The sequence below is a fragment of the Pelophylax lessonae genome (assembly GCF_965119305.1).
Source record: "Pelophylax lessonae genome assembly, chromosome: 1".
NCBI lineage: Eukaryota > Metazoa > Chordata > Amphibia > Anura > Ranidae > Pelophylax > Pelophylax lessonae.
This window is the reverse complement of record NC_138768.1, coordinates 653,898,278-653,923,765: the sequence shown is the minus strand read 5'-3', so window position 1 is coordinate 653,923,765 and position 25,488 is coordinate 653,898,278. Positions and strand designations below refer to the sequence as shown.

The 25,488-nt window shown below is 42.1% G+C and overlaps 1 protein-coding gene across 1 annotated transcript in view; it reads left to right on the top strand.

The window, feature by feature from the left end:
• The window catches only part of RNF150 (ring finger protein 150), a 252,992-nt gene that overhangs the window by 206,944 nt on the left and 20,560 nt on the right, over positions 1–25,488 (top strand). The window contains exons 5-6 of the mRNA XM_082243763.1: positions 10,086–10,182; positions 22,729–22,936. Coding sequence (XP_082099889.1) covers positions 10,086–10,182; positions 22,729–22,936 — 305 coding nt within the window. The remainder of the gene's footprint in view (positions 1–10,085; positions 10,183–22,728; positions 22,937–25,488) is intronic.

Sequence of the window (25,488 nt, the reverse complement as noted above, 5' to 3'; positions counted from 1 at the left end):
TGAATGATATTGATATCTCTGGGAAAAGGAACAGGGGTCACTTTGAAGAAATGTGTGACAGCCTGTTGTCTCAATTGGAAAATCCTCTGCACAGCATCTTAGAGCAAGCAAAGCTCAAGAAGGAAGATCATTCCCTTTTACAACAAAAAGTCAATGATTGTGTACAGCTGTATGGAGAGGCAACTCAAGTCACAGAGGGATGTCAAGAGTCCCTACTTGGAACAAAGCTTAGTGAAGCAAAGGTTCTCAAAGTTTTGTGGAAAACATTTATGGATTGCAGAGAGAGGCGTCTTAAGAATGTTGAAGACATTAAGACTAGCCCAATTGAGTTGCCTATGGATCACGGTCCTCCATGGTGGATTGGACAGACGGTTATGAGGGACAAGCTGTCTGACATTTATGAGAAAGCTGTCAATGAAGATGACAGAAACGAGAAGGAGCAAAATGATGCCAAAAATGCAGTTGAAGAATGTGTATATGAGATGAGAGACAAACTGTGTGGCATTTATGAGAAATCTGTCAATGAAGATGACAAAACAGTTTCATCCGGAAGCTTGAGGATAATAGGAGGCTTATCAGTGAGTCAGCAGTGCCTGACACATGCGTGCCTGGAAATATGTGTCCCAACCCTAGGGTTGAAACAAGAGGGGGGGGTATGTAACAGGAAGTCAGCTAAATCTGGGAATGTAGTCACAGGAAGGAGATACATTTCTACCTGATTTAGAAAGTCCATTAATTAATTTAGGGTGTTGGCTACAGAGCTAGCCAGCAGGAAGTTGAAAGGCCTTCACCTGTTCAGAATGAGGAGATCAAGGACTCTATAATTTGTCCAGAGAAAATCTATTGACTGCTGCCTCCAGAAGCTGCATCCTGAAGCCATGTGGGCTGGGAGCAGGAGGACAGTCAGCGTGTGCCTCCCGACAGGATGTGTGGGCCTGGGAGAAGACCCCCCGGAGTGATGTGTGCCCGGGACGGTAACCAAGAGTGAAGACGTCTCAAAGGTGAGAAGACGAAGTGTTGTTGATGTGAAAGAAAACAAAGGGACATGTTCAATGGACAATGTTTGTGCTGTGTGAAAAGCAAACAAATGGACATTTGAGTGTCTGCTGTAGGATCAGCAGTGTCGGCCCAACAGTAGGTTGGGAAGACTTCTTAGGTAGGTTCCAGCGTGAGAAGGTAGCCGCCCACAGAGGCAAGGATTTATTTTGTTTTATTTTATTTTGATGTTTTTGCTGCATGCACTTGTTTGAAGAATAAACCTGTTGTTTGCAAGCACTTTTGGGCTATTTCTCTGTGAAAACGCACCCCCCAAGGAGTCATCTACACCCGCCACCGAGCTAATCCCTCACAATATATATATATATATAAAGTTGTATTTTTGAGGATTAATTTAATTGTTGAGCAACTACAGTGCTCTCTGTCAATCCAAAATGTTAATAAACCTCAAACCTGAATATTAAGGAAAGTAAGGGTCCTTTCACACGGCCGCTCCGTGTGTCCGCAAATCATCCCATCCTTTTGCGGATGATTTGCGGACATAATGTAAGTGAATGGCACTGCGGATGTCAGCGGAATACCATCCGCTGACATCCGATTTTCCTCCTTTAAGTTCTGTTCCGTTTTTTCGAATGGAACAGAACCCTATTTTTTCATAGGTGTAAAAAACGGAAAGGAAGGAAAATCGGATGTCAGCGGTGTCATCCGCTGACATCCGCAATGCCATATACTTACATTATGTCCGCATATCATCCGCAAACGGATGGGATGATATGCGGGCACACGGAGCGGATGACAGAAATGTCATCCGCTCCGTGGAAAAAAAAAAGTCCCGCAGCGGACCTTTCATACGGAGCGGCCGTGTGAAAGGACCCTAAAAGTGAGGTTTCGGCTTTCTTAGTAGAATATCTCTGTGTGCAAAATTATTGGACAACTTTTCCCATCTTGTTTATTTTCATTTGTTAAAGTGAGAACAGTTCAAAACAAACAACTCAAAATGTACAAATAAACCTTTCTAAAATTTCAATAAAAAAAATGAATTCACCAATATAGCCACCCTTCTTTTCAATACCCATAAGGGCTCTTTCACACGGGCGTTCCGATCAGATCCACCTGTCAGTTTTTTAGGCGGCTCTGATCGGATTCCCCATTCAGCACTATGGAGCAGCGGTTGTCAGCGGTGACATGTCCGCTGACACCCGCTGCCATCCGTATCCGATCCTGTCTGGGAAATCCGGACGGATGGAAACCCTATTTTCCATCCGTCATGGGGATCGGATCGGATGGGATCGGATGAGAGCAGACAGGCGGTCCGCTCTCATCCGATTCCCCATAGAGAGCAGCGGGGCTCTGACACCTCCCTCTCCGCACACAGTACGGAGACGGAGCTGTCATCCGCCGGCTCAGTGGGGATCGGCGGATCGATCCCCGCTGAGCAGAGCACGGTCCGCAACGGAATGCGGACCGTGTGAAAGGGGCCTAAGACTTCCATTCATGGAGTCAGTTTCTTGATCTGTTGACAATCAACTTTTTGTGCAGCCGCAACCACAGCCTCCCAGACACTGTTCAACGGGGTGTACTGTTTTCCTTCACTGTAAATCTGCCATTTATGAAGGGCCCCCAAGTCCTCAATAGGGTTTAGTAATTTGAGGAGGGGGCTGTGCCATACATCTTTAATCTTTAAGGCCTTTAATATCTAGCTATGCAGTGGAGTACATTGATGCATGTGAGCATTGTCCTACATAAATATCATGGTCTTCTTGAAAGATGCTGACTTTTTTTCCGGTACCCCTGCTTGAAGAAAGTGTCTTAAAAAAACTGGCAGTAGGCATGGGAGCTGATTTTGAATCCATCTTCAGCCCAAAAAGGTCCAACTAGCTCATCTTTAATAATACCAGCCCATACCAGTACCCTACCTCCACCTTCCTGGCATCAGATTTGAAGTGGAGCTCTGTGCCGTTACTGATCTAGCCACAGGCCCATCCATCTGGTCCATCTAGAGTCACTCATCTCATTAGTCCCTAAAATCTGTCTTCAGATATTTCTTGGCCCAGTCTTGTGTCTTGTTCAGTGGTGGTCGGGTTTTAGCCTTCCTTATTGACCATGTCTCTGGGCCCTGAACACCTTGAATTTCTTAGCACTCCAGGAAGGTTGCAGTTCTGGAATATGACTGCACTGGAGGATAATGATTCCTGGCAGCTTCATGTTTGATTCTTAAATCTTTGGCAGTTAATTTGCGTCTTTTTTTTTCTCAACTCATTTCTCTGCCCTGTTGACTATTTGCAACAAAATGTTTAATGGTTCTGTGATCACGCCCCAATATCTTAGCAATTTCAAGCTGCGTCCCTCTGAAAGACTTTTTACAATTTTTTACTTTTCAGAATCAGTTAAATCTCTTTTTTGCCCATTTTGCCTGAGGAAAAGAAGCTGCTACTAATTATACACACCTTGATGTGTTGATCTCCTTGGGCCACATCCCACATTACACAGATACACATCACCAGATATGCCTAAACATCACCAGATATGCCTAAATCCAATAAGCATTAAAGTTTATACAGCTTGAAGTTGGACAATATGCATAAAAATGATGATTTGGTCAAAATACTCACGTGCCTAATAATTGTGCACACAGTGTCCCACAGCTCTGGATGTTCAGCAGCAGGAAGATGACAAAGCTTTTAGATCTTTTTATAATTAATAAAAACATTGTCTCCATGTCTGCAGCTAGGATGGCTGCTAACATGCAAATATGCACATGCTCCAGCAGAGTATGAACTCTCTATACCAAGGGTGTTCAAACTTTCTAAACAAAGTGCCAGTTTACTGTCCTTCAGACTTTAGGAGGGCCGAAATGTGGCCATTGGGAGTAGAAATGATCCTGGAGTCAGTGGGAATAAGTAGTGCTGCATATTTGGCGTTAGGGGGAAGGAATAGTGTCACATTATTGGTGGCAGTGGGGGGAATAGTGCATGATCATTGGTGGCAGTGGGGGGGGGAATAGTTCCCCATTCTTGGTGGCAGTAGGAGGAATATTGCCCCATCATTGGTTGCAGTGGGAGGAATAGTGCCTCATCATTGGTGGCAGTGGGGGGAATAGTTCCCCATTCTTGGTGGCAGTAGGAGGAATATTGCCCCATCATTGGTGGCAGTGGGAGGAATAGTGCCCCATCCTTGGTGGCAGTGGGAGGAATAGTGCCCCATTATTGGTGGCAGTAAAAAGACTTCTGCCCCATTGTTGATGTTGGTGTGAGGAATAGTGTTTTGCATCAATAAGAGGAAAAGCGCCCAAAGGGCTGTGTAAAGGCAAACAAAGGGCTGCAGTTTGGAGACCACTGCTCTATAGAATGAAATTAGAATTAAACAGCACGAGTGTTGGAGGAATCAACAGTTGCAGTTTTTCTGGTAATATGTTGGGGCTATATTGGAAGGTCATTTTAAATGTAGGTAGTGCTTATGGAGCAACAGAAAGGAAAAAGCTTGTAAAGGAAGATGAAATGTGTCTTATGCTGTGTGAGCACACAGTTGATAAGCAAATAAACCCAATAAACAGTGATGCTTGACCACCATGGCTTCATGGGTCCAAGAGCAGTTGCATGCCTTGTGGTCATGGCCCATGGTAAATTTACTAATTTACTCAGTAAGTGGGTTATTTCTGTATCGTGCTTTCTTTCAGCTACTCTTTCTGTTTTTCATTTATGATAAAATTGATTATTACTCTAAACAGCTCTTTGTGGTTTTCGCTCGCTTTAAGAACTGCATAACCTCAGTAGCTTGACATCACTGTTTATGTAATGAAACCCATCCTGCAAGCTTGTAGTTATAAGATCTATCCACCCACCTCCTGGAAAACTTGGACTGCACTGAGTTAAGACATTACAGGGAAGCTACTAGGAATGTTAACAGTGAGAGTCATGCCAGTTCATGGAAGTAAGAGCTGGAAACCAAGAATTCATTCACTACTTCCCTTCCAAGGAAGCCCCACATTACGTGTAAATGGAAAACAGACCTCTGAAGGAAGCTATGTGTCAGCAGCAACACATGGGTTTACAGTCTGGGTGTGGATACACTGTAAAAGGTCGACCATTTCTGCACAGTCCACAGTGTGCTCTATATGTACACTGCCTCCATTTGTAGAGTATGCATTGCACAAAAAACTGATTATCTATCATAATAAAGTATATCTAAAGCCATAACTCTTTTTTTTTTCAATTTTGGATCGAGTAAAACCTGGGTATACGTGAACCAGCATTTGGACAAATTTTACTACGTGTGTACCGCTGTCTAACAGAAGCTAGTTTCAGGGTTTAAGTATAAAAATTCACTTCTAAATTCTCAGAGATGACTGGAAACATCTGCAGATTGTTCAGCTATGGTCTTCATACTTTTGTTTAATTTAGTCATTGCGAATGTATTTAAATGACTTAATAGCTTCCACATCACTGCAGTCCTGACTTATAGATTTGAGTGGTTTCATTACATTAATCATTTTTGAATGCCAGATTATGCTCAGAGGGTTTAAGACTACTATGGACAGTAATATTATTGCATTAACAAGTGAGGCCACTGCCGCAGTTTAATTTTTCAAATCGGTCTTCTAAATTAGTTAATTGCTGGGATTGTTGTGCTTTTAATTTAGGTTCTGTTCCAGGAGCAGCGTTCTTGTTTTGTCTGGTTGATTGCATAATCGTGAACCGTGCCTTTTACTCTTGCTATGTTCAACAGGAAAGGAAACTTTAAGTCCACAACGGCTATCTTCTTCCTGTACTTGGGTTTTGGTGACAGATTTACAGTGTTGGCTTAAAGTAACACTAAAGCTCAGGGTTTTATTTATTTTATATTAAAATTTATTTTTTTAAATAATTATTTATTTATTTTTTTACTAAAATAATAAACATGTTATACTTACCTGCTTGCTGTTGAACAATCCCCCTGGCTCCTCCTCTTTGAAAAGTGCCCCCATAGAAAGCTACTTTCTATGGGGGCACTCTCGTGGGCTCACTCCCAAGCCACCAGATCTGTGTCCGAACTTTAAGTTCAGCTGTCTGTTCAATGGAAGTCTGTCTAACCACCACCTTCTGTCGAAGGTCATGCTGCAAAATCAGCAGTTGATCAGCATTTGCAGCCATTGACCAGTATATTCTGGTCCCCCATCAGAATACAATGTCTCGGCAGTGGTGTGTGGGGATCTGTCAGTTTTGTTTTTTTTTTTTGTTTTTTTCATTCAACCTGCTGGTTAAACAAAAAAAAATAAATAAAGGTATGTACCCAGCTTTAGATACACTATCAGATTTAGATGAACTTGACCAACAAGCAGGACCTAAACTCATTTTTAACCACTTACTTTCTGCTATAAAACATTCCCAATAAAAAAAGATTTTTTCATCAATGTAGGCCAATAAGTATTCTGCTACATATTTTTGGTAAAAAATAAATCCCAATAAGTGTATATTGATTGGTTTGCGCAAAATTTATCGCATCTACAAACTAGGGGAAAGATTTGTTATTTTTATTTATTTATTTATTTATTTTTTTACTAGTAATGGCGGTGATTAGCGATTTTTAGTGGGACTGCGACATTGCTGCAGACAGATCGGACACCTAACTGACACTTTTGACATCTTTTAGGAGACCAGTGACATTATTACAGTCATCAGTGCTAAAAATATGCTCTGTTACTGTACTAATGACACTAGCAGGGAAGGGGTTAACACCAGGGGCGATCAAAGGGTTAAATGTGGGGATTAGGGGATGCTTTCTAACTGTGTGTGGAAATTACTTACTGGATGAACACAAAGACCTGTGTTGCAGACCGCTGTTCTGTCTCCATGGGGAGTGATCGCAGGTCCCTGGTGAACATCGCATCCGCTGGACCCGCTGATTGGCTCCCCCTTTAGCCAATAAGGGTGTGCGCACGCCCCCACTAACTGCTACACGAAACGATGTACAGGTACGTCCTTTCGCGTAACAGAGCCAACCTGCAGCAGTAGAACTACTTAAAGCGGAGTTCCACCCTGGAATACTTTTTTTTAATAAAAATACCCCCGGGACAGTCAGGGCTAGTACATTCCACAATGGCTAGCCTCTGATCTGTCCCGGGTTGCACTTACCTTTTAGGAGAAATACTTACCTTGAAAAAGTATTATCCAGCGCTGCCATCTTAGGTGTGGGCAGCTTGAAGCCAGCGCGATCCTCTTCTGCGTCCTCTTCCGTCTTCTTCGGTCCCACGATGCACTGCACCGGCCCCGCCGTCACTTACGGTGCGCGCACGTCATCCCTCCACAGCTTCTGGGCATGTCCAGAAGCTGTTTAGAAGGGAATGACGCGCGCGCCCCGGAACTGACGTCGGGGCCGGTGCAGGCGCATTGATTCCTGGGAGTGATGACGTTCAGCTCCTAGGAATCATTGCAAAGCCAGGAAGTGACGAATCGCCTTGGCCGCTGAGGGGAGGAAGAAGGAAGTAAGGTAAGTATTTTCTTCTCTACGAGGTAAGTAAAAAAAAAAAAATGTGATTATCCATTTGTTTTTCAGGTGAAGATGGAGGTAAGTATAATTTTAGGGTGGAACTCCACTTTAAAGACTGCAAGCAGCCAGCTTTTTATTGCAGAAGAGACATGCTATGTCATGTGAAGCTTCGCTTTCCCTGCAAACACTGGCTGTGCTGGAATGACTGTCTCCTGTGCAGATGCGCAGAACCACATCTAATGCCCCAACTGGCCAGTCAAGAAGCCGAAAATCCAAAATAGTATAGCCAAGCCTGCTTTTAAATCTGACATTCAGACAAGAAGATAGGTACAAAGTTGAAATAAATGTATAGGAATGGTTTTCCTTTCACAGGGATAAGTAAATCTAATCAGTGAGGATCCAGGCACCCTGTCAGACAGCTGGTCTAAACACATTTCCAGCCTTCTGATTGGACAGTTAAAGAGCAGCAGCAGAATAATAAAGTCATCCGTCCGCTTATTTACTCACTATTGCTGTTAGCATATTCACTATAAGCTTATGTGTACATGGCAGACCCTGTCTGGCTTTTACTTCTAGTTCACCCATCCTTGTCTGAGCGCTGCTTTACAAGGGATTACAGGAGACTGAGACAAATCCGATCGTAGCCAGATAGTGCTTTCATATTTTCAGTTCATTCTTCTGCAGACTGCAAATTCTGAATCCAAGCCTGCTGTAACTGTAAGTTTTTGGTTCTTCCTGCTGTTGAGTGCTGACACACTGCACATTCTTATGGTACCGTCACAATAAAAGGTTACCAGTAAGCACATGCAGTAGGCTGGAGAGGCAAAACTAGCATTTCCGGGAAGTGTTAAAGCTTACAAATTTTATCAGCCAAGATTTTCGATCGTCTGGACTGCAGGAGAATGCATTTAAAGGTATGTGCAAGCCTACTTGGGTCTGGAGACTCAAGTATTGGCAGATTTACTTTTATACTGCACTGACGCAATTTTAGTTATATGCCAAATCTGCCCTAATGTGCACCTTTTTCACTCACTGCCACTACACCCACGTACATCTATTCGCTCACCACTACTGTACCAGTGCACACCTACATACTTGTCATCACTACATCGTTGTGCACTTATTTACTTACCAATACTGCACCAGAATGCATCCCATTCACCAAATTCTCACATTTCTGCTAGTGTATTTAAAAATAAAAATTTAATGTATTTTTACATTCATCCCGTATTGTAACTGCTTGTCTTTCTTGATAATCGGCCTACTAGAATCCCCTCCACAGATGTATTCGGATATGATTGATATATGTGATGCCTATGTTGATTTTTTTTTTATGGCTAAATCATTTGCATTCCCTTTTGAAATGTCATGTAGAGGTATGAAATGCAGTACGCTGGTACACAGGGATTTATGGGGCACAAGCAGTCAGTCTTTAAAGAATACATAAAGGCAAAAATATTTAAAAAAGACAGTTGATGATAGCATACACCATAAATCATACATTCTTTTGGAAGTAGGAAATCCTGTACTCTTACATACTGTATGAAATCCATGTATCAGTCTGGTCATAAATACATTTTGGTTTCATTCATTAGCAAGTTCCCAGCTAGGTTTTTACTGCTGTGTATCTGAGTCATGATGTGTGTGAAATTCAAATTAACATGAAGAGTATAGCTGTTGGTGTGGGGCTATGTTTTTAGACGGCAAAAAGTAATTTACTAAAGGTTAGAAGTTTTTTACCACACCACTGAACTTTTTTCTACTTCGCAGAGCCACATGGGTCAATGGGAAAATAAAGTAACCTAGATGAAATGTAGTTATTTTACTTATGTTTAGAGGATGCATCTCAGAACTGTTCTGCAAAATTTCCGAAAACTATTGTTAAAATACCTTACATGGGAAAATACAGGGGTGCAGTCACAGCTTCTGTACCTGTGAGGGCCGAGAGCACAAGACTGGAGTTACTACTAATTCCATTAATTTATTATCTGTACAGAAGAATAAAGCCTCATTCTTGTTTTTACTTTACATCCCATTTACAGTTCTATCACCTCTTGTTGGAGCTTGTAGTAGGTTTCTGAAAACACAAATTTGGAGATGGAGCACCCTACTTAACAAATTTGGAGATGGAGCACCCTACTTAAACCAACACAAAACAAAAAGATCCTTAGAGTCGGTTCACACTAGCGCGACTTGTCAGCCTGACAAGTCGCGCTCCCTCGCGGTCCATTGACCGCTACAGGACCCGTTCTAATAGGAGCGACACAAGTCGCTCCGACTTAGAAAAAGGGTCCTGTACTACTTCGGAGCGACTTGCATAGACTTCCATTATGTGAAGTCCCTGCAAGTCGCTCCGAAGTCGTGGTGCATGGTAATGCACAAGTCGCCCCCGAAGTAGTAAGGAGTCGTGTCGCCTCAGTGTGAACCGGCTCTTAATGACTATTATGCCAAAAGTGGACTTTTGTTTTGATTGGGTCCACTGAGAACACCTTATAGTGTGTTCTACCCTGCTGTTGCTATTTGTAAGGAGTTTCTGTTGTACTTGATACCATGTCATTCTGCCCCTGAGGAAGTGATTATCCATTGGATGTTCATGTGTATTTTGTGTCGTCTTCATATTACAGGCATCTTTTCCACAAATCCTGTGTTGATCCTTGGTTATTAGATCACCGCACCTGTCCAATGTGTAAAATGAACATTCTCAAAGCACTGGGTATACCGGTAAGAACATCAAGCATTAAAGGTTTTATTTATATCTGTCCATGCATTAGCCTTCCGGTTATTTCTGTACCCTTGGTAGCATCTCTCCCTATAATAAATGGGTGTTCCACCATCACCAACAACAAAAGCAATACCTTTTAGATCAAACAATGCATTACATGCTCGACTGAATTTGTGATCTGTGTTCTCAGGTGCCAGTGCAACCTACTATATGTAGGACGCACAATACGCACCATGCGCAAATGAATAGGGGAATATCAAAGAATTATCCAAAAAGGCTGGGATGAACATAGCGTCCCACACCATTTCCTACAGGCACACAATAAAGGTATTCAGCGCCTGCAGGTTATGGCGATTGAGGCCATCCCAAAGGGTACATTGACCGAAAATGGAAGATTTGACTTTTTTAATTTACAAATTCGGATCTTTGTCCCCTAATGGCTTCAACAAGGACCTCAAATTGCACACTGTTATGTACATTCAGACACCTCCTGGGGAATGCTATTCTAATAGATCCCTATGTGCCATTAAAAGTCAGGTTCCATGAAAGCTAATGCTCGTAGGATCTGTTAAAATGTATTTTTTCCAAAAGTTATATGTGAACACCCCTACAATATGGATTATGGTATTCAATTGAATGAGGCATTCCATATCCATACAATATATATATAATAACAATATATAGGTGTTGTATATTTATATATGTATATGCATATAGCATTATACGTTTCCTACGTATATACCTTTCTTTTTTGTATTTTTGCAATTGCCAACTATTAATAATTAATTTTGATCATAATATGCACCAATAAATACACCATGGTGATTTTTATTGTCATTGTCATTTTTTTTGTTTTTTTATATATATTATTATACTATATTTGTTTTAGTGTTATAAATGTTGTTTATGCTATGATGTTCATTACAGCCTCTTTTTTTGTATTGACAACGATGGGTTAATAGTATTCTGGGTCCGCAGCTTGCTCTGCCCACTCCCCACTGCCATCGTAATAACTATGGGCTTTAAATACTTCTATTGCCATCTATTCCGTGACTTGACAAAGCGCATTTGCGAGAAACGTGTTGTCACGGCAACAGATTCTATTTGCTTTCCACGCTGGTCAGTTTGGCAACCACTATGGTCCCGGACTTCCGCCTAGTGGTTGCGGCGACATCACCTGGGAGCACCGACGGACTCCCAAGTGTGTTTGGGGCTCGCTTTCGGCAGCATATGGCCACATGCCACACTGCACCCCTGCCACCCCCCAGTCCATTGGACCCTGTGGACATTAGCCAATCTGCATTCAAAACCACCAGCATTGTATTGTGTAGCCCATTATGGGTTTAATTTTAGATTGTGTACAACCTTGTACTGTGAACAATAAACTTTCACCTTTTAGCCTTTATATTTGGCTTGGATTTTTTTTACACTTTAAGGAGTTATAGTCCTCCACATCCATACAGATAGCGCCTTCATCTACCCTGTTTGTGCCCATGGTTACTGTGTGTACTACTGATGGCTACATCAGATTGGCCCTTGGTCAGTGGACAGTGTGGGTCTCCATAGGGCCTAGCGCTTGGGACATACTGTGTTTATAGATCTCAGGGGAGTGTTCTCCAACATAGAGTTGAAGATCGTTTGCATAACTATGTTTATATACCAACTTTGTTCTTTTATCTGGTACTTTGTAATCTGGCTATTAATAGTCTGGTTTTGTTTTGTACATGTTCCTGAATACCTCTTTAATGAAGTTTTTATTAAGAAATAAAATTGAACATGAAGCTGAACGCATCAGTAGTATTGTAAAAACTGTAAATGTGTTTGTTAGGCAATTTATTAGGGATGCATTTTAGTAAATTGAGATACTTGGTTATCTATCTCTAATTGTCATGCGTGTCATCCACAAAGGATTCTAGTAAAAATTGATTTTCAGAGTTTGAGGGTTTAACATATCCAAATTGGATATGAACATGTGTGTACTGAAATATGGCAGTTTGTAACATGCCCACATGAATTTGTATGCCAGCTCTGTATTTTTGAAACAGGGCATCACTAATGGTTAGCAACAACATAATGCTAGCATCAGATACTCACCAGTATGGCAGCAGTGGAACTTGTTGCTACTAGTAGCTGTCCAATAACATAAAAGGAGTAATGCCTATAGGTGTGGTAGTAGTGTAATATGTAAAGACTGCAGTGAATCTTGCTGAATAACATACATCTGAGCTTCATGCAGTAGCTCCTACTAGCCCATATTAAAGTGATTGTAAAGGCTCGTTTTTTTTTTTTTTTTTTTCTATTAAATAACAAACATATTATACTTACCTTCTGTGCAGTTGGTTTTGCACAGAACAGCCCAGGATACTCCTCTTCTCGGGTCCCTGGCTGGACCTCCTGGACCCTCCCTTCTGTTGAGTGCCCCCACAGCAAGCAGCTTGCTATGGGAGCACCCGAGCCAAGCTGCAGCTCCGTGTATCCATTCAGACACACAGCTGTGGTTTTGCCCTGTCCCCTCTCCCTCTCCTGATTGGCTAACTGCCTTTGACAGCGACAGGTGCCAATGGCACCGCTGCTGTGTCTCAGCCCATCAGGAGAGCGAGTCCCAGATGGCTGAGGCAATCCTGGGCATCGTGGGATAGAGAGGGGGCTAAGGTAAGTTTTAGGGGGGCTGATTGGAGCTGCTGCACACAGAAGGCTTTTTATCTTAATGCATAGAATACATTAAGATATAAAAAAAACCTTCTGACTTTACAACTCCTTTTATGTATTCGACACACCAGCCCTTCTGGCACATAACTGTGTAGCCAATTTGCCTGCTATGGCTGTCAATGAACCCTTTACGGTACATAGACTTGACATCATATAGTTTAGGTCCAGAGTCTGCAAACTAGTCATACAATAATCTGTTTCTTTCTGTTCCTCTCATTTTGTGCTACCAAATTCAAGATATTCTGCTGTTCTAAAAACATATTCTTTATCTAATGCCTGTATTAAATCTGCAGACATCTTGCAGTTTTACCAAGAGGAATCATACAAATAATAAACCTTCTAAATCAGTAGGTGTTATTTCGATGCAATATACACAGCTGAACAAAACCCCAGAGACATGTTGTCAATATTACTAAAGCATTACACCCTGCCTTTTGGACTATTTTCGATTTATCGGTATCTTGTTCTGTGACTCCTAAATGTTTAGACTGGCTTCTGGATTTGACTCATTGACTTCTGCATTCTTCATGAATGTATAGACTATATCCAGTCTGTTCATCATATAAAGGCTTTAGTACATAAAGGACATATTCTAAGATTGAGGCACATCAGTATTATATAGTATTGATTCGCTGGGTTTCGGTTTTTTTTGCAAAGCATACACTGTCATGCAGCAAACTGCAATGGGGAAATATTGTGGGCTGTCATTGATTAATACAAACCCAATTCCAAAAAAGTTGAGATGCTGTGTAAAATCTAAATGGTCATTGAATGCAGTGATTTGCAAATCTCAAATTAAGTTTTTATTCACAATAGAAAATAGAAATTAAACTCCTGATCCTTGCATTCTGAGCGCAATGCATTCCTAATCCCTACATTCTGAGCGCAACGCACTCCTGATCCCTTCATTCTGAGCGCAACGCACTCCTGATCCCTTCATTCTGAGCGCAACGCACTCCTGATCCCTTCATTCTGAGCGCAACGCACTCCTGATCCCTGCATTCTGAGCGCAACGCACTCCTGATCCCCCTGCATTCTGAGCGCATTGCACTCCTGATCTCCCTGCATTCTGAGCGCAACGCACTCCTGATCCCCCTGTAATCTCAGCGCAACGCACTCCTGATCCCCCTGCATTCTGAGCGCAACTCACTCCTGATCCCTGCATTCTGAGCGCAACTCACTCCTGATCCCTTCATTCTGAGCGCAACGCACTCCTGATCCCTGCATTCTGAGCGCAACGCACTCCTGATCCCCCTGCATTCTGAGCGCATTGCACTCCTGATCTCCCTGCATTCTGAGCGCAACGCACTCCTGATCCCCCTGTAATCTCAGCGCAACGCACTCCTGATCCCCCTGCATTCTGAGCGCAACTCACTCCTGATCCCTGCATTCTGAGCGCAACTCACTCCTGATCCCTGCATTCTGAGCGCAACGCACTCCTGATCCCCCTGCATTCCTGAGCCCAACGCACTCCTGATCCACCTGCATTCTGAGCCCAACGCACTCCTGATCCCCCTGCATTCTGAGCCCAACGCACTCCTGATCCCCCTGCATTCTGAGCACAGCGCACTCCTGATCCCCCTGCATTCTGAGCCCAACGCAATCCTGAACACTGCATTCTGAGCCCAACGCACTCCTGAACCATGCATTCTGAGCGCAACGTACTCCTGAACCCTGCATTCTCTTGTAATACTTATTTTATTTTTGTTCTGAGTAAAAATATTTTATGAAGAAAAAAAAGGTTGGTCTTACTGTCTTTTTTAATTTTTTTTTTTTTCGGGGGAGGTTGTTGGGGCGCTTTAGAATTCTCTGCCTATAGGCTCCTGAGATGTAAATCTGGCCCTGGCTGCAAATTGCATCAGACTGCACAAATGACAGTGCATGTTCTACTTTCAAAAATTCACTGTGCCAAATTGCATGACCCAGGATTGCATGGTACTGCAGTGTCCACAAATACACTGTGTTTGCAATCCATGTTTGGGGTTAACAATGTATTATCACCCGCAGTAGATCACAAAGTCAGGGCGTTTTGAACACTGTGCAGGGAACACACATGAAACATGTCTTTCTGGCACTGTGTGTTCCGATGTGAACCAGCCCTAACAATAAGACTCAGTGCCCCGTGATATTTGACTTCATCTGTGTTGTTCAAGTAGATATCTATCTCTCTAAGGATGCCTACCCCTGCTTTTGATTTACCAAAACTATGGAACCGGAGGACCCATCTCTACAATCCATTCAATTTTTATCAAATCAGACCCTTGCACTACCTAGCTGATGACTACATTGGGAAGCTCCAATTCCAGGTGTTTTATTCTTAGGGGAGATATATGTTTTATGACAGGCCTAATCCTTGAAACTGTAATTTGGATTGTTCGTATTTATGTAAATAGATTGTGCACAGGACCGTTTTGAATGGCTTTGTATAAATGCAGTAGACACAATGGCATAGATGCTGTGATTTCTGTATGTGCAATGTAAATATACTTGTGATACATCTAGGAATCGTACAATATACAGGCATACCCCACTTTTAAGTATGCAATGGGACCAGAGCATGTATGTAAAACGAAAATGTACTTAAAGTGAAGCAATACCTTTTGTCACCTCTCAGTGTATGTAAATACAGTAGCTCTATGAGAAATCTTGGTCAGCTTGACATGGCACTTCTCCCAGTTTTTAACATTTAACATTGGCGTTTATGGGAAATCTGGGTCAGCTTAAAATGGCACTGCTCCCGGGTTTCTAATGTTTAACATTGGTGTCTATAGGAAATCTTGGTCGGCTTAACATGGCAATGCTCCTGAACCATAAGTGACCGGGACACCAAACTTGGGGAGCACTTAAAGTTAACACAGGCTTACGACATGATAGATTTAGCTAGGCAAGCTGGCCGACCCCAAAATTGGATATGTTGTAGTCCTGAGTCCCCTCACGGTGCACCAAGTTTGGTGTCCCTGTCACTTATGGTTCAGGAACAATGCCATATCAAGCTGACCAAGATTTCCCATAGATGCCAATGTTAAAAATCCGGGGACAGTACCTTATCAAGCTGACTAAGAATTCCCATAGACACCAATGTTAAAAACCGGGAGCAGTGCCATGTCAAGCTGACCAAGATTTCCCATAGATGCCAATACCCGGGAGCAGTGCCATGTCAAACTGACCAAGATTTCCCATAGACGCCAATGTGTTCATACTCATGAGTGTACATAATGTGAGGTTACGCAAAGTGGGGTATGCCTGTAGTATATAATAATAGATTAGTATAGAGACATGTTTGGGTTTTTTTTTTTGCATGTTTAAGAGGTGCTGGTTGACCCAAACACTGTCAGGAAGGTTGTAGCCAGTCTTGTGCAAAACTGAAATAAAAAAATACAACCCAAATTCCAAAAAAGTTGGGACACTGTGTAAAATCTACATAAAACGGAATGCAATGATGTTTAAGAGTACCCATCTGCTCCAGTTAAGCCAGAGTTTTTCTTCCCTAGGAAAAACTTCAAATTCTTTACTCCCAGACTCTGGCTCTTCAGTCAGGGAGTCACCTTACTGTCTGCGTTTGCATGAGAGTTCTGAGACTAATAGTTGCATTTTTTAAAGCAGTCCTTCATACCTAGTTTCAAATCAAACCCCTACAGCTCAACGTCCTGGTATCATTGGACAAGTCAGTCCAATCTTTGGACAGACTGGTTCACCTGAAAAAGAAGACTTTTGTCTAGTGGCAGAGGAATCCAGCTCTGGAGTTGGGGGAAGTCCTTTCATCCAATGTCTTGGAAAATCCTCATAACAGATGCCAGCCTTTTGAGCTGGGGATTCGTTTTGGACACCTTGTGGGTGCAGGGGACTTGGATATCATAGGGATCTCATTTGCTGAATAACATTCTGGAATATCAGGCGATATTGTCTGTGCAATGCTGAACACTCCAATTGGAGAGTCATTCAACCAGTATTCAGGCAGACAGTGCCACAGCAGTGGTGTACATCAGTCATCGGGGAAAAAACAGAAGTCTTGCTGTGGCAAGAGAAGTAGATGGAATTCTGCAATGGGTAGAACAGTCCAGTCTTGTCCACAGTTTACATCCCAGGTGAGGACAATTGGCAGGCAGACTTTTTCAGCCGGGAGTTTCCTGGGCTCAGGCAAACCTGGATGTTTTCTAGGACCTGTGTCATAGGTGGAGGACCCCAGTTGTTCTCCTGGCACTTCAGATTCAGCAACAAACTGGACAGGCATGTCTCTGAGTGCAGTGATTCTCTGGCAGAAGCAGTGAATGTCCTGGAAGCCTTGTGGGATCCGTACATCTGGTCTATGCGTTTTCTTCCCTGAAACAAATTGATTATCTGCTTGTCAGGATCGTGATGGAGGGGATTTCGGTGATCCTCAATGCTTCAGAATGGTTTAGGCAGATGTGGTACTCCAACCTGATCAGTAACTTGTCCGATGCTCTGTGGAAGAAGACCACTCCCTGTAAGGTCTATCGCCGCTCTTGGAAGGCATTCTTTACTTGGTGCAAGCATAGGAACCTTTATCCCAGAATGTTCTCCATTTGACAAATCCTGGCCTTTCTGCAGTTAAGCCAGGATAAGAATTTGGCCTTGAGTAATATCATAAGGAAGATGTCAGTACTTGCAACCTGGTCCCAGAGCCTATTATATTAGCTTTCCATTTGATTAACGTAGAATGGGGTTGATTTACTAAAACTGGAGAGTGAAACTGGTTAGCTTCTGTCCATCCTAATAATTTACTGTGGAATGCCGATGCAGATATTGCTTCCTCTACTCTCTTGCAATCTGCCGCATTCACGTGTACTATGGTAAATATTAAAACATAAGCTTCCTGTTATGTCCGGAGCCTCCTTACGGACAGCCTTTCTGTTCAATCCCAAAGTGACACATAGCCTAACTTCAGATATCCTCCCCATGGATGTCAGAAAAGTTATTTCACTTTGGCCAACTAGCAGACCCCAGGACAAGGAAGTTGCTTCCTTTTGACAGAGAGAAAATCAATATACTGTGCCGCGCATATTCTGGTTATTTGCAGATACGTCATTATGCATACTTCATTGCCCCTACCCTACAGTTTTCTAAATTGACCCCTTTTGAGAGGATAGTTTTGGCAGGCCCTTCCCAGAAAGGCCTAATCTCCATTATTTACAAAATTCCTAATCCTTTTATAATGCAAACACATGGGAAACATGCTTTCATGTGCAGATGGGAAAGGGCTATAGGTGAGGTATTTTCCTCCGAAGTTTGGCAAGTGATTTGGTCTCAGGCTGCGAAGAGCTCTAAAAGTAGGCTCTAGGATGAAAATTCCTATACGGTCCTTGATTTTTGGTATTTAACACCATAGCTTTTGCATGTTATTCAGCCAACTACTAGTAATCATTACTGGAGATGCCTCAGGGACCAAGGTTCCATGCTGCACATATATTGCCACTGTCAGCGTCAGCATTTTATTTGATTTCAGTTTTCCCTTTCTTCCCAAAGTGTTCCTCTTAGCCTTGCTTCCTCCTACATGACATGTCCTATTCTCACTGCAGCTCAGTGCTTTATTGCGCTACATTGGAAAAAGTGAGAACCTCCTTATAAATACATTGGATAAATACAATAAGGTCTGTGAGCTCTGTCTCCTTATTAAAGATCCACCATGATGGACCTTCTAGATGGCCATTAGTTCCTGTCTAGTGGAGGACTGTTGGTGCCCCGGAGAGTGGAGAGCTTTGCATCTTCTTGTCTCTTCCTTCTTTTTGTCTCTTCTTCCTATTATTTATTTTTTTCGATACACTTTGTAATACATTCATTGCTGAGATGGAAATAATTTCTGGTTTGCAGTTTGCTCGTAGTAAGTAGAGTTTGAGCAATTTTAATCTTATTGTTCTGAGCTCTGCCTACCTGGTAGCTTATTTTAATATACACTATTTTCTCTAGTATAGAAGCCACTGTTTTGCACATTGTTTAGAATGGAAGTTTTTCTGAATAGCAATTCCTTTTTTTCCTCTTGTTTCGGCTGATGGTTATTTTACTTCGGGCTGAGGTAGGGTGCTGGGGAAGCTCTGTGCCCAGGGTACCTGGACGATGGAAGAGTCAAAACTGCCGATAAATGTTTTGGAGCTCAGAGCAAAAAAGCTGTGTCTTAGCAGCCAAAGAGGTGGCTGAGATTCTGGCTTGGGTGGAAAAATTTATTCCAGCCCTTTATGCTATACACATTCCATGTGTGGAGAACTGGCAGGCGGATTACCTGAGTCGTCAGGTGTTGGATCAAGGGGAGTGGTCCCTGCACCCGGAGGTATTTCATCTCCTGTGTGTTCAGTGGGGAACTCCCGAGGTAGATCTGTTTGCTTATTGCCTCAACAAGAAGGTTCAGAGATTGGTAGCCATGTCTTGAGATCCTCTGGCCAACGCCACAGATGCTCAGGTGGCTCCTTGGGGTAAGTATCAGCTAATTTATGCCTTTCCTTCCTTGAAACTCTTGCCGAGGCTTCTGCGCAGGATAGAGGTGGAAGGGATTCCGGCCATTCTGGTGGCTCCGGACTGGCCTAGCCAGTCTTGGTACGCAGACCTAGTAAGGTTGGTCGCCGATCCTCCTTGGAGACTTCCTCTCAGGGAAGATCTGTTGTCTCAAGGTCCAATCTTCCATCCTGCTTTACAGTAGCTGTCTTTTAACGGACATGGCTGTTAAAAGTCAGGTGTTGAGAGATAGAGGTCTTTCTGACTCTGTGATTCCTATGCTGTTGAAGGCTAGGAAGTCGATTACTAGGAAGGTACGATCGTACGTGGAAATCGTATATTTCATGGTGTAAATCACTGAAGGTGCACCCTCACTTGTTTTTGATAGCTAGGGTCTTGGCCTTTCTGCAGAAAGGAGTTGAACAGCGGTTGGCTTTGGGCACTATCAAAGGCCAAGTGTCGGCTTTGGCTATATATTTCCAATGCCCGTTAGCTATGCATGCTTTAATTCATACCTTTTATACAGGGAGTGCCCCATATGGCTCCTCCGAGAAGGTCCCCGCTACCTCCGTGTGACCTTAATCTTGTATTATCTGTTCTTCAAAAGCCTCCATTTGAGAACATTCAGGAGTTTTCTCTGCTTTCGTTGTCCCAGAAGGTTGCCTTCTTGGTGGCTATCACTTCCGCTTGCAGAGTATCTGAACTGGCGGCGTTGTCCTGCCGCTCACCTTATCTGGTGATACACAGGGATAAAGAAGTACTTCGACCTAATCAGTCGTTTCTTCCTGTTTCTGATTTTCATTTGAATGAAGACGTGTTGCCTTAACTCTGCCCTAAGCCCAAACATTCTAAGGAATTTGTGTTGCACTCTTTGGATGTGGTTCGGGCGATCAGGGTCTATCTGGAGACCACTGAGTCTTTTAGAAAATCAGACACTCTTTTATCCTTACTGAAGGATCTCGTAAAGGGATTGGCTGCATCGTGTGTGTGTACTGAAGACCGACAGTGACCATCGCCCCACAGTATAGTAGGAAGAATGTTTATCCGCTTGTACTCTGTAAGTGAGACAGAACACTGTAACGCTCCTGCGTTTTTGTAGTAGGCTGGATTTGCAGCTGCAGAATCTCCACTCAGTAGTCATGTAGAGATGTGTTGAATAACCAAATCCAACTCTCCAGACTCATCACTGTGGGCCTGTCAGCTTCAGCATACAGATATACACACTCAATAAGATGTTCCTGGAGTGATAGGATGTATATGTTAGTATGAAGATGATGTGCTGAAGGGACAGGTGTGAACAGTGACAGAGATGGTAAGCACTTGATAGAAATGTTCAGGAGAGTACTAGATGGTATTAGGTAGAATGCAGATAGGTTAGTAATCGAGTATGGTAACAGGTGGTAAGGATAGCAGATGACAAATACAGGATAGACTAACCCAGTGCAAGGATAGATGGTAGTAGACTCAAGAGCTAGCAATCTATGTAACAGTGCAGATGATAGAATTAGTATGCATAGATAGTAACAGTCCTTAATGTGCAGAGGTAGATAGTGTAAGTAAGGTTATGGAGGATTCCCCTGTGGGGTACTTATCACTAGTAAGGTTAGTAGTAGAAGGGTCCAGTAGTGAGGGAGTGATCCAGTAGCGAGATACAGGGATCAGTAGCGAGGTTCCGGTCTGTTTCCAAGTAAAAGAAAATAGCTGGAGGTTCCGGTAGCAAGACAAGCTTGTAAGCATGTGGACACACAGGCAGGCGAGTGAAAGCAGTAAGCCAAGAGTGATCGGGTAGCGAGATACAAGATCAGTGAGTGAAACAAGTTCAGGTAGCGAGATACAAGAGCGAGTGACATCAGGTATGGCTGCTTCACAGACGGCTTGAACGAACTAACCATGCGGTTAGAACGAACAATGTGAGAGAGAACGCCGGTGGTTGAAATAGCCGCTCTGCGGCGCTCGGCGATGACGTCATCCGTCTTAAAGGTGTATGCGTACCACCTAATTAGAAAGGTGGGACGCATATTTAAAAAGAAAATGGAAAATAAGGGTACCAGAGGTACCAGGATCTTACAAACACCTATACCCATTTGATAGTACCCTCCTTCACAACACCAGCAAGCTGTCAGCGGGAAACCCTTTGCTAAATCGAACAGCTCCCATGGAGGATATCTCGACTGTGGTCACTTGAGGTTACCCATTGATTACACCATGTGGAGAATGTGCTGTGTTTTAAAGTCGGTTCCCTTGTACTGAAGGCATTTTGACATCAGCAATACAGTGACAACCACAATTCTTTCTCATGCGAGAGTGACCTAAAGAGTATACACTCTATTGGGTCCAATTTATTTGGTAAGCCTTCTACCTACTTTGTTCACCGGTGGAGGTTATTCACTTGACGTCACCGTTATTTTATTCATAAGATCCATTTGCATGTTGAACTTTTGGTGGATTCAACACAATATCATATATATTTATGAACTTTCAATTTTTATTTATAGCATGTATGCACTTTTATGACTGTTTACTTATGTCATATCACTGATACACTTTATTACATGTTTGCAATGATATTTGCTTGATTTTGCACATAGTGATTCATGCGTTTGTACTATCCTTGCAAGATTTTGCACATATAGATTTATATTTTTATTATTTCACTTCAAATGTTTGTTATTCTCAACACCAGGGCTGCAATATTTTTAACTTTGTATCTTTTACGAACTGTCATTCGTTTTTACTGGCTGTGGGTCCTTAGGGTTGGCGCGGTATACTTTCTATACTTTTTTTTTTTTTTACACATCCTTCAGTATATCTGTGTGCCCATACATCCCTTGCAGGCGGGCAGATACAATCTGGCAGGAAGAATCAATGAACTACCACGGTGCTCCACAGCGCCATGGTAGTTCATTGAGAACTACAAGCCGACAGCCGCAAAGGATGCCAGGGCTTTTAGTTCATTCACAAACAGAGCTTTGCGCATAAATGACGTGGGCGGAGCCACGCACAGCCACGCTGATTTCAAAAAGTTATACCTAGTAGGGGGAACGCTGTCACAGGGAGTGCGGGCATTGGGCAGAGGCTGCAGCATTGGGCACATGTTACATGTTCCACCCTAAAAATGGGTGGCACATGTAACATATTCCCAAAGGTTAACTTATCCTTTAACCAGTACTGTTCTGACAGATCTTCATTATCAATTGTAATCTAGATGTGAATACTGTTTGTCCTCTCAAGGTCTAAACATTTCAAGGTCTGGATTGAAAATTGCATGTTAATCCCTGCATACCTCAGTGAACGCAAAGTGCAAAAATCCCATTTTTTTTTTATACTGGCTTGTTTTGTGGAAAAAGCATTATGGAATTATAAATATGTTCTCTTTTTTTCCCCCCCAACAGCCTAATGCGGATTGCTTAGATGATATTACCCCAGACTTTGAAGGGTCAGTAGGACCACCAACCAATCAAATTACTGGAGCCAGCGATGTAACCGTGAATGAGAGTTCTGTAGGTGTTGACCCCATTGTCCGCTCGGTGGGTCTGCTACAAGTTATTCAAGATGCAGACATACTACCACAGGTCGGCGAGGTCAGCTATACAGCAAGCAGTAAGTACACATCTTTAACATACAGGATCAACAAAAACCTCTTGGCAGTCCGTATTTCCTTTCTTTATTATAGTTACATTATATATACCTATAATTTCTGAAATATTTATGAATTTTCTCACTTTAGAGATGGAGCTTTCCCATTACTTTAAAGATTGAGGTCTTTGTACAAGTGAGAACTAAATATCCTCTTTCATTGGAGCAAATTATTACATTGGTACATTGTCAGTCTCTGTGCCTGATGAGCCCTCTGAGACAGTGTGCCCTGTGTAAATTCCCATACAGGTTCACAGAAATGTCTTGTGCAGGTCAGCAGTCCAAATCATATTACAGTTACCGTATATACTTTTATAGGCTACTTTTATTGTACAACCTTCATGACAGTGGATTGTTATGGCTTCCCAATTCAACACACCTTGTAGGATGTAATATTCATATAATGTACCTATGCTGAGGGTTATTAAAAATACAATGTTGTGTGTATTGTCTTTATTATTATGACTTTGATGATAATGACACATTTTAAGAATAAATCATACGAAAATTTAAAAAATTTGCAAAAAGTTCACAAACTTACAGTATTTTATTATGAAATCAAAGGAGTGAAATGAAATTCCTCTTTTTCCCCAAGAGATGAACTTCTTGGATTCTGTGGTTCCAGTCCCAGAAAAGATTTAGTTCCTGTCAGAATCCAACAATAGATATGGCATATACAGTAAACCCCCCTCCATTGCGGGGGTTACGTTCCGGACCCAGCCGCGAAAAGTGAAAATCCGCGAAATAGAAAAACCCTATTAAAATGTATTGTAGGCATGTTTTTTTTTACTGTCACTGTACGTGTAAAAGCATTTTAAGGTCTTTAAACACACTTTTAAAATAATAGAAACTCATTTAAACACATAAAAGATACTGAGAGACATAGCAAGAGCTATGGAAAACACAAAAATATTTCATTTTTAATGATTTATATAGTAAAATAACATTACAAAAAAAAATGCAATATACCGGGACCGCAAAAACTGAACCGCGATGGGGCGGGGGTTTACTGTAATACTAAGTATGTTGTTTCCAATAATGCTCTTAATGTCTCGGCACACCTGATTGGTTCCCTATGCTTTCATTTTCCCAGGGTATATGCATTTTTAAAAAATATAATACAGAGCCTGTCTTCAGTACAGTTGAATGTCCTAGTTTTCTAAAATTCAATCTGATATACAAAGTGTAATTAAAGAAGAAGGGGAGGGTATAAGGTGAGAATATGTGTGTGAATAATGCTTCCCGCCTTAAAGTTGTAAAAGCAACACATTTGTGAAGAACCGAATTCATGTATGAAGTGTTTTTGATGATTAATGAAGCTATATAAAGGGAATGGATTCTAACAAGTGACAATATCGCTTCATGCAGCGACATGATGGATCAGCCCAGCTTGATCATTTATGCTTAGAATGGTGAAGTTTTTCTAAAGCAGCATTATAAGAACTAATGTGGAAGTGGTATTTGAAATCTATTGATCCTATTCTCAGTGGTTATCAGTACTGCCTTAGTTACTGCTCCACCACACATCCATCACTATGAAAAGAGACAAAATAATTGGCAAGTAAATGCATGTCTCTGCAGTTGGTATCCAGTCAGAATAATGTTGTAGCTGTTACACATAATACAAGTTACTACATACAAGTTTTTTCCTCCTTTTTAAAGGGGTAAAAGATATATAAAGGATATAAAGCACTTAAGAGATCAATTATCATGTCCAAATAAAATCAATTGAAAAGTTTTTATTCCCATAACAAAGTAAAATTTCTTTGCAGTGATTACTTTCTTTGGATGAAAGTTTTATACAGTGGTAGTAGAACCATGGCTGGATATCTGAAAAGTCTAAGGAGGCAGGACTGCAAGGGGTGGCACACTGCCACCTATGTATCTTGACCTGGACTATCACTAACCCATACCTGTCAACTTCCACAATCCAGCTGGGTCCTCTTTGTTGCAGCACAGTTTTAGTTTAATAAATACCGTACTAAGTATCTAAAAATGGTTAGTTCCACTCTAAAGTTACCAATTATGGTACTGTTTTAAGTACTTGCAGTCCACCCATTCTGTGCCTGCACACCTAGAAATAGACATCCTATAGAGCCAAGTGACCAGTTTCATTTTTCAGTAGTGGATGCAAACTGTACAAAAATTGTTTTCAGCCTCTGTCTCCATCCTCAGTGTGCCTATCGTGTCTGACATTAGGTTTTGTTGAATAATAAAGCAGAGTATGCCCACTGATTTTTTTTTTTTTTTTCCTTTCAGCCAGTGGTTTGAACGAAAAAAAAAATAAACTTACAGATCCCAGCATGCATACAAGCAATGTAGATGCAGGGATCTCTCCTACTGTGACAGTAGGGACTTTCCGCTGGCATATCTCAAGCGCAAGAGAAAATGGTCAGAGGGACTTGTTAGCTCACGCTTAGCCCTAGTAGAGTAGTTTATCCACTCAAGGCCCTAGTACCCTTTCTAAAGGTTGTCCCTGTTCTAACTCCTTTTTCCTTTGGCCATTCTTTTGGACT